This window comes from Temnothorax americanus, unplaced genomic scaffold, assembly GCF_048541705.1.
Source record: "Temnothorax americanus isolate GAGA-0224 unplaced genomic scaffold, ASM4854170v1 Scaffold152, whole genome shotgun sequence".
In the NCBI taxonomy this organism is placed as follows: domain Eukaryota; kingdom Metazoa; phylum Arthropoda; class Insecta; order Hymenoptera; family Formicidae; genus Temnothorax; species Temnothorax americanus.
In genome coordinates this window covers 61,387-79,801 of record NW_027509289.1, presented here as the reverse complement: position 1 = coordinate 79,801, position 18,415 = coordinate 61,387, and the positions used below count along the sequence as shown (strand labels likewise).

General features: G+C 35.6%; 1 protein-coding gene and 1 long non-coding RNA gene across 8 annotated transcripts in view; one reads left to right on the top strand and one right to left on the bottom strand.

Moving 5' to 3' along the window:
• Positions 1–18,415, top strand: part of Urm1 (Ubiquitin-related modifier 1) — a 66,775-nt gene that overhangs the window by 9,719 nt on the left and 38,641 nt on the right. For 2 of the 7 annotated variants that reach the window (XM_077402364.1, XM_077402365.1), the window contains exon 4: positions 12,965–13,036. In XM_077402364.1, the coding sequence (XP_077258490.1) occupies positions 12,965–13,036 (72 nt within the window). The other 5 variants (XM_077402367.1, XM_077402368.1, XM_077402369.1 and 2 more) reach the window with 5 other exon arrangements.
• Positions 5,414–7,471, bottom strand: LOC143895330 (uncharacterized). The gene is made up of 3 exons (XR_013256283.1): positions 6,304–7,471; positions 5,921–6,001; positions 5,414–5,652 (listed from the first exon to the last, which is right to left on the bottom strand). It is a non-coding gene; the product is annotated as an uncharacterized LOC143895330 (long non-coding RNA).

The window sequence follows — 18,415 nt, the reverse complement described above, 5'->3', positions numbered from 1 at the left end:
TTAGGTATATCAATGTCCGAACGAGTTAGAATGTCTTGAAACTTTTTCCAGTCTGCTTTGTTATAATTCAAGTTGATCGCGGGATTTGAATTGTGTAATAAGATTTCATTATTATCTATAGCGAATTTAAATGAAATTGCCTTATGATCGCTGTCAAAAGGAAGGGTGTATAAATTACTGGCTGGGTCTGTAAACAATTGCAGTCTAGAATCAGACAACACTAGATCTATAAATGATTCTCCTCTAGGGTAAGAAGGGAAATCTGGCCTATACAGTTTCAATTTGTAGCGAATATCAGAATCATCTAACCAGTTCTTGAATGATACCCCTCGTTCGTTATTATTTGAGTTACCCCAGTCAGTATGCTTTGCGTTGTAATCGCCTGCAATTATAAAGTAATTTGAAAGGTTACTTATATCTAGTTGAGTACAAAGGTGATTAAGACCTTCTATGAATTCGCTTTGCTTGCCTTTTTTTGCGTAAACTGAAACTATAATTAATTTTCTATTATTTTTTAATTTAATCGAAATTGCTGTGTATTCAAGCGTCTCGTTGACAAAACTGGTGTAAATATGAGAGTACTCTATGTTTTTCTTAATTATTATTGCTGTACCGCCTCCTCTATTACTCCCTTCTCTGTCTGTTCTAATAATATTGTAATTTTTAAAATAAAGCGTATGTTTTTTGTTTAGTTTAGTTTCGTTAATGAGTAGTATGTCTGGGTTCTTATTCTTAATCAGTTCTAATAATAGAATTCTTTTATAATTGCTAATTATAGAATTTACGTTTAACACTATAATTTTATGTTTATTAATAGTATGAACGAGCTGATCCATAAATTTAGTTTTTAATAAGAAGTAATTTCTCAATTAGATTAGCTAATGAATCTATAATCTATTATTAATAAATTTAATTGCATTCTCGAGCTTGTCTAATCTCGTGTGAATCTGTGGAGTGCTAAAATTGTAGTTAGTGCTATTATGTGCATTACTATCCATGTCGTTTATTTGCGCGTCCAAATGAATGTGATTGTTAATATTTCTGTCTGATTTACCTTTAACTGAGTCGGCAAATGTTATGTTGGGCGAAACTAATCTATTAATAGAATCAATTTTTCTTTCTTTAGTTTGTTTCAAGTTAGCTTGTTTAATAGTTATTCTATTTTTGAATTCTATTAGTTTGGGACATCCTCTGTATGAAGCTGGATGACCAGTACTATTGCAGTTTATACAATAAAGATCTTCAACGCTATTTTAAGAGAGGCTTTACATTCACCTGGGTTGTGTTCCTCTTTGCACTTAACGCATCTATATTGCAGATTGCAGTTGGTTGCTGTATGACCTATCCTTTGGCATTTCTTGCATTGTATGGTGTCTTTTCTTTTCAGCTTTTCCCAGTCGATTATCAGATGAAACAGAGTCCGTATCTTTTTCAATTGGCTGGTGTTACTCCCCGCCGCAATCTGAACTAAGAAGAATGGCAGTGTCCTTCCTTCGTTGCTCGACCTCTTTGTCGTAAACCTAGCGACTTTCTGGAAGGTGATTTCTTGGATCCCTTGTTGTAGCAGTTCATTGTGTACTTCTTGAGGCTCGAATGATTGATCTAAGCCTTTTAATAAGTATGTAAAGTTTTTCTCCGTTTTTGGCGTAAACGAGAAAAAGTTTGTTTTGGAATCTATTAATGCTTCTTTTATTTTATTATAGTTTTCAACGTTGTCCATTTGTAGTATGTGTTTATTGACGTTGATTCTCTTGATCTGGAAGTTGGCGTCCGCTATATGTTTTTTAGTGAGTCTCCAAGTGTCCTTGGGGTCTTGATGATAAATGTTGATAGGTGGAGGCTTCGTTGGTTTGCTATTTATCGGGGTTGTGCCATTCGACGACATCTTTTTCTGGGAAATCGAAGGGGAAATGTGTGATTGAGCTTCCTGCTTGCAGGTGGATGTCCTGGTATCCATTTTCTTACTGTTTTTTTCTTTTAATAATCGTGAGAATGATTTATTTGTATTCTCATCCATATCCATATCTTTGTTTGAATGTTGGCTGTCCATAAGCGGTTCAAATCTGTTGTTAGTACTAATATTTGGTGAATAGTTTTCCTGATCAGTCACAGATTTAACGCGACTGTTCATTTGTGTATCCTTATCTATCAGCGCTTTAAGTTTTTCATTTTCTTCCCTAAGAGTTGATATTTCCTTTAGGAAGTCGTCTGTTATCATTGCGCCCGATGCGGTTAGAAACGAGCTGTTTTCTTTGTCTGTCTTACATTTTCTCTTCTTAGCTGCCGACAGATTGGGCTTCGGATTTAGTTTAAGTTTATTTATTCCTTTTGATTTTAGAGGCATATCGTTGTTTGACTTTAGAACGTTTGCGTCGTTTGCGATATCTTTAAGTAACGTGTTGTCTATTACCGTGCACATCGGTTTTGAGGTTACCTCCTCATTCGTTACTTCCTTATGCCAAGAGATGCTGTTTCCCAGGTTATCTATCGACTTATCCGCTTCCATGGTCGGAAGACCGACAAATGTGACCTTGGGAGAGGTCCCGATTGATTCTTGCGGTGTAAAAATACTAATAATGCCGAGCGTACACGCGACTCACGTGCTCTTGCTATGGCTGGTCACGCGCCTCTCTTACGTGGTAGACTACTTCTTAATTTGATGTAAGTGTTATATATAGTCTACATGTGTCATAACCAGCACAAATATATAATTTTTTAAAAATAATCTTAAGAAACAAATTCAGTTTAAAAAGAGTAATAAAATTTTGAATTGGATATTAAAATAATATCTTCAATACTATTTCAAAACTTGTACACTTTTATCACGACGAATTAGTACAGACCTTCATATAAAATGTATTTGTGCCTTACTTTTATCTCTTTTCCTTAATATTATCAGGAATTACCCATTATAATGTTTCTATACAAATTGTAGTATTGGTCAGTGATTAATTTCACATGGTTACTGACCAGTAATAAAATACTACTTGGATCACAGTGATTCAAGTACTAATAAATACTTAATTTTAGTATTATTAATACACAAAATAAGTATTTATTACTAACCAGCTAGTAATACTTTTTTGTAAGGGCTGGTCATGGACAGTCTTAAGAGATTGTATTTAAGACGATCTTAACCTTTTTGTTACAGTGTTCTTATATATATATATAAGGACACAAATTTCTTCACAGTTTTTCTATGTTTTTACGTATTTTATAATTGATTTGTGTAACACATGTTTATACATTGGTATCATTATGTTCCTGAGACTGCTTGTGTACAGAATAACATAAATATGTAATTATTTTTCTGTGTTTTGATCTTGCCACTGGTAAATTCTAAATTCATCTATCACTTCTAAAATAAAATTTTATTACAATCGGAATTTAACACTTTGCAAGATTTGCTTACGTATAAAATTTTTTACGTAAATAAGCCATAGTTAATTTTTTTTCAATTTGGTTGCTATATTGAATCCCCATCATTTTGACTTATTAAATTTTTATTTCAAATTTGTAAATAGCAACTCTAAAAACTATTATATACTACAATTCAGCAAAATATGTTTAACAGACAAATTTGTGCAACAAAGGGTTAAATATAAGATAGGAGTATGAATACTACTACTAGCCTTAAACGTCTCACGTCGCGGCACATCCAACGTAAATATAAACCTTTTTTTAAAAAAGGTAAAAAAAAGGCGCCAAGTACACGTATAGTAGTGTATATGTTGTTACCTAAAAAAAAAACGAGTGGTAGTATTATACCTCGAAAAAACCTAAGTAACAAGTTTTAGATCTTTATATCTCGAAAAATATCGAAAAAATCTAAGCAGTAGTATCTTTATTTCCGAAAAATTATAACCCAAGTGATACACGTCACAAAATTATGTTACCTTATCAAAAAGAAGAGTCGCGCTTCAAGTGATCTATTACAATTACAAAAAAGAAATGATATCTCTTTAAATTAGAGCGCCAATTACAGAGAGAACATGTATATTGCCTCAAAAAATAATTGTTGCACTACTTTAAAAAATCTTTACATTGTGTCAATTAGAAAAGAATGTATAATAACAATTTTATAAGATTAAAAAATTGTATTTAAATTTAACAAGGGAATACAAGATATTTAAATACAAAGTTATTTACATGTGTATTTTTTAATGGCCACAAAGAATTACAGAGGTAACAGTACAAAATAAAAATATTTTATTAAAATACATAAATTTTTCTTGTAAAAAAACTTGGCGCTGCTAGACCTCGAAATTTTAAATAAATAAATAAACTTATTCTATACTTAATTATAAACCGCATTATCCGCCGTCCGCGTAGTCACGCACACCCATATCACTCACTCCCACATCCACGCTGATAATCATTTAATATTACTCCCATTGCATTCTTCTCTGAATTATTTTTATTTATTGTTGTCCTTATTTATTTAAAAGGTCTAGCAGCGCCCAAGTTTTTTTACAAGAAAAATTTATGTATTTTAATAAAATATTTTTATTTTGTACTGTTACCTCTGTAATTCTTTGTGGCCATTAAAAAATATACATGTAAATAACTTTGTATTTAAATATCTTGTATTCCCTTGTTAAATTTAAATAAAATTTTTTAATCTTATAAAATTGTTATTATACATTCTTTTCTAATTGACACAATGTAAAGATTTTTCAAAGTAGTGCAACAATTATTTTTTGAGGCAATATACATGTTCTCTCTGTAATTGGCGCTCTAATTTAAAGAGATATCATTTCTTTTTTGTAATTGTAATAGATCCACTTGAAGCGCGACTCTTCTTTTTGATAAGGTAACATAATTTTGTGACGTGTATCACTTGGGTTTTAATTTTTCGGAAATAAAGATACTACTGCTTAGATTTTTTCGAGATTTTTCGAGATATAAAGATCTAAAACTTGTTACTTAGGTTTTTTTGAGGAATAATACTACCACTCTTTTTTTTTTAGGTAACAACATATACACTACTATACGTGTACTTGGCGCCTTTTTTTACCTTTTTTTAAAAAAGGTGATTTTGTGCGGATATCACGCCTTTTTGTAGTATATTACGCATTGTATAAACCGAGGTATAAACAGTATGTACAGGTTAAAGCTATTTGGAGGTATAATACTACCACTTTGTTATTTTTCGAGGTAACATAACAACATAACAGGGTAACAACATAATACATATACACTATTATGCGTATACTTGGCGCTCTTTTTTACCTTTTTTTTTAAAAGGTAATTTTGTACGGATCAACAGCTACGTCTAAAAATAAAATAATATATCAATATGATATTATGGCTACGATCAACGTGACACTACAAATGTTTCGAAGCATTCCTCTTTTCTTTTCTTTCAATGAAGAAAGAAGGAGAAGAAGAACGCTCCAGAGCATTTGTATCACGTTGACCGTAGCCTATATATCAAGATATATATAATATCAACAACCTGTTCTCACCGTTCTCTGGATAGAATTGTAACACTGCTCTTGCGCTTCTTGACAGACATGCATACAACGTTGATAAGAAACGATATAAATGTCTTGTAGGATTGTGCAAAGTTTTGCTTGCATAGCACAACCACAAGCGCAGAAATACTGACAGCCCCATCAAACGTACCAGCTTTAAATGGCAATCCTTGACCTAAAAAATAAAATAATGTATTAATATGATATTATGGCTACGGTCAACGTGACACTACAAATGCTTCGAAGCATTCCTCTTCTCTTTTCTTTCAATGAAGAAAGAAAGAGAAGAAGAACGCTCCAGAGCATTTGTATCACGTTGACCGTAGCCTATATATCAAGATATATATATATATCTTTCAGCAACGTGCACAACTTTATTTGAGGTTATAATTGGGTACAACATTCATCGCACAAAATTTTTTACTTGCAAATCGGAAACGTACCTCGAGTTGAGCTCTTCTGCGATCAACGAAGTCGGGATCGAACGTGTCAGTCGTCACTTTCTGCCAAGCGTAGAGAACCTTCTTTTCCGGCAGCGATAGTAACACGATGGGTGCGTTCAACCGATACTCCGCTAGCCTAGCAATCGTGAGCAGTCGCTCGTTTCCTCTCCTTTTAATCCATTGGGTCAAAGGAGAGGAAACGAGCGAAAACGAGCGACTACTCACGATTGCTAGGCTAGCGGAGTATCGGCTGAACGCACCCAATGTAGGGATACGAAATCTTTAGATAAGCACGAAGCAATTCAATTCAGTATATCGCCGGCACGATTACGGTGTTACTGCCGTTTCGCGTACGCGCGTATGCGCGCGTTGTCGCACCTTACCTCGCGACGCGTAATAAAGAGTCACACGATCGGTCTCGCTCCGCGCGTACTACCGTGTCTCTCGATCGATCGAGATAGGTTAACTGATCAGATGATGAACTGACTGACAGGATAGCGCTCTAAACGAACGCACTGTCTGCACTGCACTGCACTGCGACACTAACGCCGCTAGCCGCCAGTGTCGAAAAAGTGAAAGTGACGTTCTCTGTTTGTTACATGTATGTTATAAAGAAAAGCGGTCGACGTAGACGACGTATCTTAAAAATAAATTTTCGCATTTGGACTTTGCGTCGCAATATCTCCGCTCGTAGGGCACGTAGCGGAATATTATGAGAGAAACCCCCCCCCCCCTAATTGGACCCCAAGCTATCGATCAAGCCTACTTAGAACTTGATCCGTTCACTCGTTATCGAGATCTCAACATCTCGGGTACTCGCAACCCGTCGCGTCGCGTAAATGAGTCACGGTCGGTCTCGCTCCGCGTGTACTTGGCGCGAGACACTACCGTGTCTCTTGATATGGAATTGTGCATAGAGTGATTTCTTTGATAGCTGTATCTTTTGTAGCCGTTTGAAAACTGTGTGGCAAGAACTTATGATATATAGGTACAGTGACAACATTTAACTCAGTTTCTTCCCGGCCGTTATTGACCCAGCGTATTTTATTTCGGTAATTAAATTAGTGTTGATGAGTTGTCCTTAACAATTGTAGAGGAAAAATAAGAGGAAATCTCGACACTGTACATCCGTCGTAAACGCAATTTCGCAAACACGTCGCGGGAATTGTATGATTTATTGGATTGATATCGCGTGTTAAGATGGCCGTTTTGCATGCCATTTGTTGCTGATTAGTGCAATGGCATAATAATAATCGGAATGATTGGATTTGTGCTTGTATTTGTGAGATATCATCTTTTGAGCGTTATTTTTATGTGCCTAAAATGGTCACTAATAGTCACGTACGCAGCGCTTTATACATTTCTCTCGATTTTATCTTCTTTTTACATTTTTTTCCGGCAAAATGAAGTAAGTTAACAATGGAAACATCGATCGTCTTTAATCGATATTTGAATAAGTATCTACAAATTCTAATATCCACAAAACAATATTGCTGTTTGTGTTATCTATTTGGTCGAGATGCCTTTACATGCTTTACGTCAATTTGCACGTGAAACGGATTTAACGTTTAAGAATAATACAAGTAAGAAGAAAAAAAAAAGAAAATCGCGAAATTAAGGATTAAAACGCTTAGATTGATGGCAGAGAACGAAACGTAGGTTCTTACATCTATCGTAATCGTAGACGTAAAGCAAGGCAGAGAAACCGTATACGTAACTATACGCATCCACACGATTGCTTTTCACGATTCACGATCTACGTTTCGTTCTCTGCCATCAACCTTAAATGGTGTACGGAACATAGTAAAGTCGGCTGCAAAAGTCGCAGTCGTGTCGATTGGCCGGTTTCTATAGATTCGAATGGTATCAGCTAATCGGCTGAATGACTCTGGCGATACGTTTATTTTGAAATTCTTGTCGTTACGAGTGAAAGTTTAGCATGATGAATGATCTCGTTCGCTTGTCGTCTCGCATTCGTTTTACGTTTGTTACCAACTTCCCGTAATTGATGGAGAGCGCGTTAACGCGAGATCTGTAGGGTGCAAACCCATGCAGCGGAACGGCGTACGCAGAAAATCGCGGAACGAGAGCCTTGACCAATCATAAGCTTTCCGCTGTTTTCGTTACGCGGATTCACGATCCCTATGTAGTACCCATGAAGCGTATCGAGAGCGCGGATTGCGCGCAACCAATCACGAGTCTCCATTTGAAATGTGTTCAAACTTCAATTAAATGCAACATTTATGAACATGATAATAATAATTACTTCTCAATAGAATGGTTAAAAAGAATAAAAAGTAATAATTGAGACATACTAGTCGTGTTACGCTTTGCTCATTTCGCCGCATGGGGACCTAAGGGTCAGTGATTTCGCGTAACAGATATATGTTGCGAATGTGGTACCGCTAACCTAACCGATATCACCGATAACTGTTAATAGGTTACCGTATGGTGAAGTTATGACACGAAGGTAGTCACCTATCAATTTCTTGATCAGTTTGATCACTTTTATTTTATCATTTTTATGATGTGTGTGTGTATATATGTATATACACATATGGAATTGCGCAGTTCCGCGAAGAAAATTAAAACTATCCGCTAAAAACCGCGGAAAGTCACTGAAAATCACGAAACTGCATTTGTGATTGGTCAAGGCTCTCATCCCGCGATTTTCTGCGTACGCCCGCGCCGTTCCGCTGCATGGGTTTGCACCCTAAAGTTTTATACACGCAGTACGCACTACGCCGCCCGAGGGCGGCGAAACGCGCGATTCGATTTGAGAAATGTATCTTGTTTGTTTAGGAGGCCGGGCATTCTGGTTCTGGTAAATGACGCCGACTGGGAATTGCTGGTGAGTTTTACGCATAGCGTCTGTTTCAGCCATTGCGCACTTCTCCTTGGATATCACACAGATATTTGAACAATTTTTGTGAAGGAATGTGAAAATCGTGTGTTCCATGACTGATGTGAAATTTTTTTGACAAAAGTTTCACGAAGTAAGAATTTTCAAAAACTATACGTGTTGCTCGGTCAATTTGGAATCGATGTCTTACGTTATTATATGAATCTAAACAAGTAAACATAATGATTGTTTTATCGTTTTTAGTTAAAAAATCGAAGAACATTATTTTTTTTGTTTAAGGGGGTATTCTGATTTAAAAAGTCGTAAAAAAGGTATTTTTTGTGAATTTTTTGTAGGGAAACGGAAAAAGCGAATTATTTAAAGAATATATTTTTATTTTCTAAGTAACGCTTTTTTTATGTTATATCCTGATCACTGTGCTTGCAAAAAAACGCATATAAATGGTGTATATGAGCTGTTCTAGGTATCTAATACGCAAAAACCAAAGATTTTCTTATTTTTAAAAGAAGTATGGTTATTATCTGTTCAAAATGAAAAATTCTATATATATAACATAATAAAAAAAGAGCGTTTTTTTACTTAGAAAATAAAAATATATTCTTATATAATAAGACTAAAAATACATATGCAAAGTTTTTAACGTTAAACCTATAATTCGCTGTCTTCGTATCCCTACAAAAAATTTCTAAAAAAATACTTTACTTAATTGATCTTCTAACCAATGCTATTTTTTACGAGCAAAATAAAAGTTATTAAATTTTTTTATGTTTTACTTACGCGAAGTCATGGATAATTGTAAAATAATATTGTTGGGAATATAAAACGAGTGTAGAATAAATTAAAAATTATCTGTTAGATTTTTGTGATAACTGTAAAGTTTCTTGAATTTATTTTAACATTTGTAAAATTAAATTTATATTATATTTGATTTTTTTTTTTCTATACTAAATTTTCTCTCGAGATAAAGATTTTGCGTACGTCTTAAAAATAAACTGGAATTATTAAAACTTCATTCTTGAGGAAAACCTTTTAAATATAGATTTAAATGCGCAACGAGAGGGAGAGAGAATGGCAGATGGATTTAAATTCGAAAAGGATTGAATGGATTACTTATAGCTACGCGATTCTTAAGTCGTTATACTGATATGAGAAGTTAATGCACCGTGTTCGGCGAACGAATTTTTTAAAGACGAGATTTATATTCTCAGATCTTTCTAAAATTATTAAAATTTATTAGGGATATATTTAAATATGAATATTCCATAAAAGTTAACTTTTCCTTCGTCCAATGATTGTTAATTAAATTTTCGTAAGATTTATACAAGTTTTCTATATTATATAATTGAGCTATTTTAATATTTATTTTGTGTATAATTTTTTTACGCCAATCACTTTTCTTTTGCGTATTTGCGACACGCGGTAGGATACAACATACATTATAACGAAGTATTGCGGAAAAGAATTATAAGAATAAAAAGAGAATCTAAAGTACATTCTTAAACTGCCAACAATAAAACAAACAATTAAACTTTTTATTTCATCCGGCTATAGTTGGCAAATAATCATCGTGACGATTCGACTATTGGTTTTGGTCCTTTAATCGTCAAGACGTTAATAATCTTTGTTACTTATATATATATATATATATATGTAGGTCCAGAGGTATGTTCCGGGACTGTTTACGTTTTTTGAAATGTACAGTCCTGGAAACTGCCAAATGTCCCGGAATATACCGATATCAAAAATAAAAGTCCCGGAACATACTTCCGGACCTACATATATATATATATATATATATATATATATATATATATATGCATATATGCATCTTATTTTTAAAATAATTTATAAATTAAATTAAATTATTTTTATTGCGAAAAACATTACCTCAGCCAGGGTTCGAACCTGGAACTTCCCTCATTCCGCGTAGGGCTGAGGTAATGTTTTTCGCAATAAATTTAATAATTTAATTTAATTTAAATTATTTTAAAAGTGAGATGTTTATACAATAAGTATCAAAGATTATTATTAACGTTTTGACGATTAAAGGACCAAAATTAATGGTCGAATCATCACAATAATTATTTGCCAAGTGTAGCCGGATGAAATAAAAAGTTTAATTGTTTAAAAAAAGAATTCCAAATATTTTCGAAAGTTATCGTAAGACTAGGCTGAAAACTACGAAACGTAAGTTACGAGTAAAAATAGGATTTTAATTTAATACATTTCTTACCGACCTGTTTTTCAGTAAAGGATTGCTTTTCCGTTCAGGCCACATCGGTCACATACGCTTTACGTTGTCGAGATTAATAATTTTGCTTATGACATATATCGTATAATATTTACAAAACTATATTATTATTAAGTAACATTGTTCTCACGCTATATGATAACTGCATTATACATATATAAGCATCAATATGACTTTATGAAATATTTTGTGATAAAGTTACATCTATATTAGCGAAAAGTATTAAACAGTTTCGAACGGAATATATACAAATACTCTACACGAAAGAGATCGTGTAAAAGCCACGTTTGCGCATTTTAGGATTAATAAAATCAAGAATTCGATCGCTGAGTGCTGAAAGATTGCCGAGCGACGGTTTAAAATATTAATCTCAAACGCGCGGAGAAATGTGGCAGATATAGGCGAACGATATACCCTTCGCGCGATATTTCTTTTCCCGCGTCGCCAACTCCCACAGTGACGCACGGCTGTTTCTGGCGTCTGATAAACGGGATACCCCGTGACCGGTTTTTACAAACGGCATAATCGGCCTGTCGGCGACCGTCGCCGCCGTCGTTGTTGCCGCTTGCGCGGTAGCTATAGGGTGCCGCGGGAGCGAACTCCGCGGACGCTGAAAGGGCGCAAATGACCTCGGTTTGCCACACCCACGGAGAGAGAATTATCATTTTAAATTTGTAAATGTACACGCCGCGGCTATTAGGAGGAGAGACGCGATTCTCGCCGGGGTAACGCTCGAGCGGGAAGATGCTGCAGCGCCGGGGAGCGTCGGAACGAGGGAAAAGATGATGGCTCTGGCCATTATTATGATAATACTGCCGCTCCTTGGCGAAGCTTCTCCGCTCCGGCTTCGGCTTTTGCGTTTCCGCGTCTTTTCGCACGGCTCGCTTCTCTCCTCAAGGCGCATATACGTGTCATCCGTTTCCCTTTTTGCTCGCTTCTTTTGCCACCCACGTCCTTTTCTTCCCATAATACAGTCGCGCTCGTGAACGTCTAGCTCAACTTTTTCGGCTCTTGCATGTCGATGTAATGGATATCCTTGCTATCGATAGCTAAAGGAAAACGTTGAAAGGCACAAATGCAAAGTTAAAGATGAAATCTCCGCAAAGAGTCAGAGTCTGTCTTCATTATTGATAGCAGGGGCAAGTATACAGAGTACGTACATGATATATTGTACAAATTTTATTAAAGGAGCATGATTTCATACTGCGTATTAATACCGTCAAGAATGTCAGTTTATGCAATTTTTATGTTGTCTTATTTTCCGTTTTTAATAAAAAACATGTTCCAAAAAAATGTGCTATTAATTTATAAACTTTAAACACTTGTAGTTGGATAACTATTTCGAATTGGACCCATGTTTATAGGACATTTTCTACTTCAATTTATATCAGAAACATGCTTTTTTAGTTTATATATTATGTCATATAACACTCTGCATAGGGCATTTCAGATTCATCGAACTTTCATCTATGGATTCTTTGATTAACTCAGATTTTTCGTAAAAATATCGAGGTATAAATACTATTTAAGTTATAAATAAGACTAGAGGTCTATAAAGATTTTCATAACTTAAATTTTTGGGATGCAAGTGACGAAATCTTAATAATTTCAAAAACTTTACCAAAAAAGATATAACAGAATTTTAGTTTGGGAATTAAATACAATATTGAAAACTATCTACTTATTTTTTTCAGGTTTATTTAAAATTCTATGGTAAAAAATTGCACGAAGAAATAGCATATAATTATATTTTGACTAGGATAAATCGGCTTTAAATTTCTTAAAGAATACATAGATCGATATATGTGAGATAAAATACTTTTTTAAAGCTTATCTATTTCTTGTCGCGTCATTTCACAGAGGATTTTAGCCATATTATATTTTGCGCCGCTCGCGATTGATCAGAGATATATAAGAAATATAATTTCAGGGTGAAGGCGATTATAAACTATGCCCGCGGGACAAGGTGCTCTTTATCTCGACGCTACACGGAGGATAGAAGGTACAAATTTCCGATACTGAAAATCGACTAAGAATAAATGTCCATTCAAGCATTGTAAACTTTTGTAATATATATTTGTAAAATATTTTATATTTCAGACTGTCGCATTTTAAACGCGACGTGGAAAAATAAAATACTTGTTTTCAAAGTATATATTAGTTTTAAACAATAATTATGACAATGTTTGTTTATTTTATTACATTATAATCCTGGGTCGGCTAAAGCTTTCAAACTGGTTTCATTATATTTTTAAGGAAATTTTCAAGGAAAAGAGTTGAAGTCCCTTGCCTAATCTTTATTCGAAAGGACCGGATCGGTTTTTAAAATTATTTGTCATTGTATGAAGATTTTTGTCCTGTAAAAAACGACACAATATTGCGATTTATTTATCCCTTATAGTTGCCTTGGGATTAAATTCGTGTCTTGCAAATTATATTTTTATTAGAATGGAATATTTTTGCATTAAAAATTCTTAACATACGTAAGTATTTTTATACGTATATACGGCGTTGCTAGTCCTGAAATTGAACTCTCGGAATTTTTGATTGAATTTTGATAGTTTTGCTATCAAGCAAAAATAATTCATATTTTTTAAGTTTAATTGGTTTAAATACTATATTCAGTTTTTACATGTTAATTTGCAAACTAGCATGTGATCTGTGAATAATAATAAGTTATCATGTTTATGTGCACGAGTTAATCGAAAGTTTTAAATTGCATCAATTAGGGCCGATATTATAGTCTCCGATTAACGTGATCCTCCGATTAAACTCACTCTGCATCTCTTTCTAATTGTCCGCCTAGAAAGAGACGAAGAGTGAGTTTAATCGGAGGATCACGTTAATCGGAGACTGTGATATCGGCTCTTAGTGGTCATGTATATCATTCGACTTTATTTTATAGTCACACGTGAATTGCATGTTTCCCTTGTTGGTTTCGCGTTACCATTTTTTTTTAATGTAACGCAAAGTGAGATATTTATTCGAATATCACGTTTATCAGACTTGCGTGTGATGCAATTTGATGGGTATTTAATTAAAAACGAAATTTGCCAAAGTTTGAAAAAAATGTGTTTTTGATAAATTGAAATATTTGTAGACGAATAATGGATTTTTTTTACATATAATTTATATTACATAAAGTATTTAAACTGTGAAATTATTTTCTGATCAACGTTTATAAGTCTTTTACAGGTATTTTATTGGCATTCCAATCTGCAATACTATTGTCACACTTGTTTTTTGAAACCACGCATCCTCTTCCTCTAAGTCTCCTAGCTGCGAGCGCAATTTGACAGCAATGCGTACCTCTTACATTACAAGCTCCAATAGCTTTACGCTTTGAATTGCTTTGAAATTGCGTAACAACACGAAGTAGCACGCATTTCTATTTTACTGAAAGGAAAGAGTTGACTGATGGAAAATCGATAGGAAAATTTTGTCACAAAGATTGCGAAATTGCTAATAAGTTGTGTTTTATATCGGCAAATATGTTTGATGCCTCTAGAAATTTCAATCACAAACACCAAAAAAAAACATTCCTTAATATGTTTAACTATAATTTTAAATAGGTATACAATGCACAAATCTATCTTACTATAATATATTATTTTGTTTGAATTTTATATATGAATCGAAAACTTAATTAAAAATTTGAGATAATGATATATTAAAAAGTCATTCTTTTTTTTTAACGATATCTATAAGCAAAAGTTATTTTATAAAAGTTGCTTATAACTATAAGAAACACACTTGCTATTCTTAGGTCTTTTATAAAAGAATTTACATGCACATATTAAAAAACTATTTATTCGTAAAAACGTTATACAATATTTTATGTGCATTGTTCTAAATATTTCTACGTGTTTCACAGTAAGGTATCTTTAAACATTGATACATTCGTCGGATCTTCGTGAGCTTTGTAAATCTCGAATGATGAGGACAAGTGGCTTCTAATTAAAGCGAATGGAGGGAGAGGTGAGTTGTGCCTCGTTAGTACATATCGAACTCGTAGTTAGTCGACGCATCTATGAAATAGATTTCGCGACATCGGAACCAATCAATCGCCGACGTGGCGGATCGATGGGATCCACCACTATATACCGTATAATAATCTAGCGATATACAATGGCACCAATTAATCACGCGCATGAGCCACGCGGAAAATCCGTAAGGGGAGGAGGGAAAGATCCTAACGAGCATCGATCTCTCTTGCTCTTCACTCTCTCCTCCCCCTTCTTCCCGCGTACTTTCCGATGATCCTTTCGCGCGCGCGTGCACGCGCGCAGTGCATGTGCGCGAGTATGCGAAATGCATCCGCCTATATCAACGGGAGCCTGAGTGTGTCGCAATCGCTAATGGCCTGGCGGGGTTGGATGGTCCAGTGATTAATTGTGTCACCCGTGATTACATTACGGACGCTGCGGATCCACTATATTATATACGGTTATACGTGCGTATAGCGGGCGGGATTGCGCGTTACGTACGTGCCGCGCGCCGCGACGATGCCATTCGTGCGTGTTTGCCGGACGCTCGAGGAAACACGCTTGTACGTGCTTGTAACAAGTCGGCCGCGACAGGGTGGGATGGCAGGTTATAGAGACCAAACGGATGGTGAAACGTTCCGGCCGCGAATGTCCGGTCTCCGGCTAATCCGCAATTGCAAGGTACACCTCGTACCCAGATGACGCATGCGAAGAAACGCCTTGCTAATGCACGACGCCCCGGTTCGCCCCGTTTTGTGCGAATAACACGGGGCTTTTCGTATTTACTCGCGCTGCTCGCCCCCGTTCCCGTTGATGCTCGTCTGAGTGAGAGCAACCCCACGCGCGTATTTCATAGTCCATAATCTCCACGCGTATAGCTCCATACTTCCGGGGTGGTTCGTGAGTGGCGTGTGAAACGGGAGGAGAGGGAGGAGGCCGGGGGAATTCCTTATTTAAATGTGAAACGAAAATCTTTATGGAAGAATATTTTCTATGTTGCGTGTAATGGAAAAGAAAGATCCTTTCTCGAACTATAAGCTTTCGAAGCTACTGAACGTGGATAATTTTTATTCTTTATTTAACTTAAAATAGACTTAGCAATGTATGCGTGCATGTAATTTTAAGCTTGTCTAAGCTTAAGATTAAAAAATGTCATTATATATGGCAGATATTTTGCGATATTCTTCTATAAGGGCTATTGTCTCAAACATAGATGAAGAACGTGCTTTTCTACAATAATTGTGAATCCCCGCGCACGATTTCTATACCCATGCGATAATTATCTCTAAACAAAACTCTGCGAGGTATAGAAATGAAAAATACTTCGACACTCTTAGCGAATGCTTCTTCTCTGGTCGATCGTTTTAGCTCCATTCCTTAAAATTCTCCGAAGAAATATTTTCCATCCCTACCTTATATTGAATTTAAATCAATATATCCCCTGCGCGAATTTAAATGTTTGCATGGCTCCGTCTACACCGTTGGAAATCAGACACGTGCACAGACTCGCGGGGAATTAGACTCGAGGGCGAGAGGTCTGGATTCTCGCGAAGATGAAATCGGCCTGGCATTGCCATAGTATTAAAGTTCCGCGACGTCTCTAACAGTTGTTCTACTTTTAAACGCAGATATAATTTCTGTTATCTCCAACTGGTGCGCGCGCGACGCCGCGAAATATAAAATAATAAAGGTGTACGACGAAAACGGGAACGGGACGGCGGGGAACTTTGGCCATTATATCGAAACAGTTTGGCGCTAACGCGCCAACTGTAACTTTAACTTTTAACGGCTCGCCCTCGTATTTCGTATCTTTTTCCCTATTTCTTGCTATTTAAGCAGCCGAATCTCGCGCCGCCGCGCCGCGCTGATCACAGTTTCAGGCGGAATACATTGAAATTGTTTTAAATTATCGAGGTTGAGACAAAATCCAGAGTTCGCGGAATATCTCTTTTCTCTCTGTCATCGGTAATTATTTGGCAGTACTTATATAAGTGTAGAATTACATTTAACCTACGACACCCTTGCGAGTGTTATTATATTTATTTCAGTTTACCACCATCAGGCCATTTGGCTATATTAATAGGATTAATCCTCTTACTTTCTTCCTATCTGGCGTCGCCGGTACGCGACTTTTGTATTTCGATTCCTGTACGTACACAATTAAACACCACATTTATAAACGTACCAACACGGAGAAAATTTTATATTAATTTATAATACAATAAATAAATAAAAATACGACCGTACATGATATACAATCAAATTAACAAGGGAAACGTCGTAATCGGATAGGACTGAATCGATTGCCCATAATATTATTTTTTTAAGTGAATTTTACGTACAATTATTCTTTGCCTTGACAAAACACGTGCTGTTACTTTCGGACATAACGCAGTTTTAACCAAAGCCAGAACGGTACAACCACCATTAATATCAATTTAATTATAACGTATAACAAGATTATAATCACAGCGTAACATTTTGTGTATCAAACAATTGTGTATTGCGACTAGAAGATTTACAAAGACATTATCAATTATTACATCATACACGAGACATTTCTCTAGGGGTATAAGAATAATTATTCTATATTTCCAAATTTTTGAAAGCAGTCCATTTTTCCAAATTAATATGCTTTGAATAACACGATATTATTGCCGTTTTAGCAAATTCTTAAATATTTCGTACGTTATCTTTCACACAAGTAGCACTTGCATTTTTGCGATAAAAGCGGCCCACTTGAAAATTGCAAACTCGCCGTTAAAGTATCGTGGTTTCCTTTCGATCGGGAACGAGGCAAGGATCCGCGCACAGTAGTAGTACCTCTATAGGTCATGCACCGTAATAGATCGAGCGAGATTCGTTCGTAAGAACGAATAATCTTGCGCGTATATAACACCTGCCAGCTTGAGCTTGGCTACGAGCCCAAAATCATTTCGACAGGATCGAGTCCTATCCTCAACTGGCCTACCATTTTCGTGTTCTCTTTTCGCTTGATGCCTTCCCACCTACACACCATTCGTTGTTGCTGTTACCAGCCTTCCCGCCTTCTTCTTTTTTTGTAAAAATGTCTTCGAGACGTGGACCATCAGCATAAACTGAGTCGTTTTATGAGCCGTAGCTAAGTAGACACTATCGCGTTACATTTTCTTCAAGCGAGACCCCCACTGTTCTTTGCTCCGCGATTTCTGTGGCTGATCATCGCAGACTTACCCCCGACCTACCGCGTCAAAGATTTCAACGATGGCCCTTTCTACAACGTCTTTTTTTGCTAAACTATCTCCTTCTTATTCTCCGAGATCCGAGAAAAACGTAAAAAACGTTTTCTTACAAAGAAATGTTTGCGAATGCCCCCCCCCCCGACAATAATGAGTTCAACACAGTTGCAGAGTGGC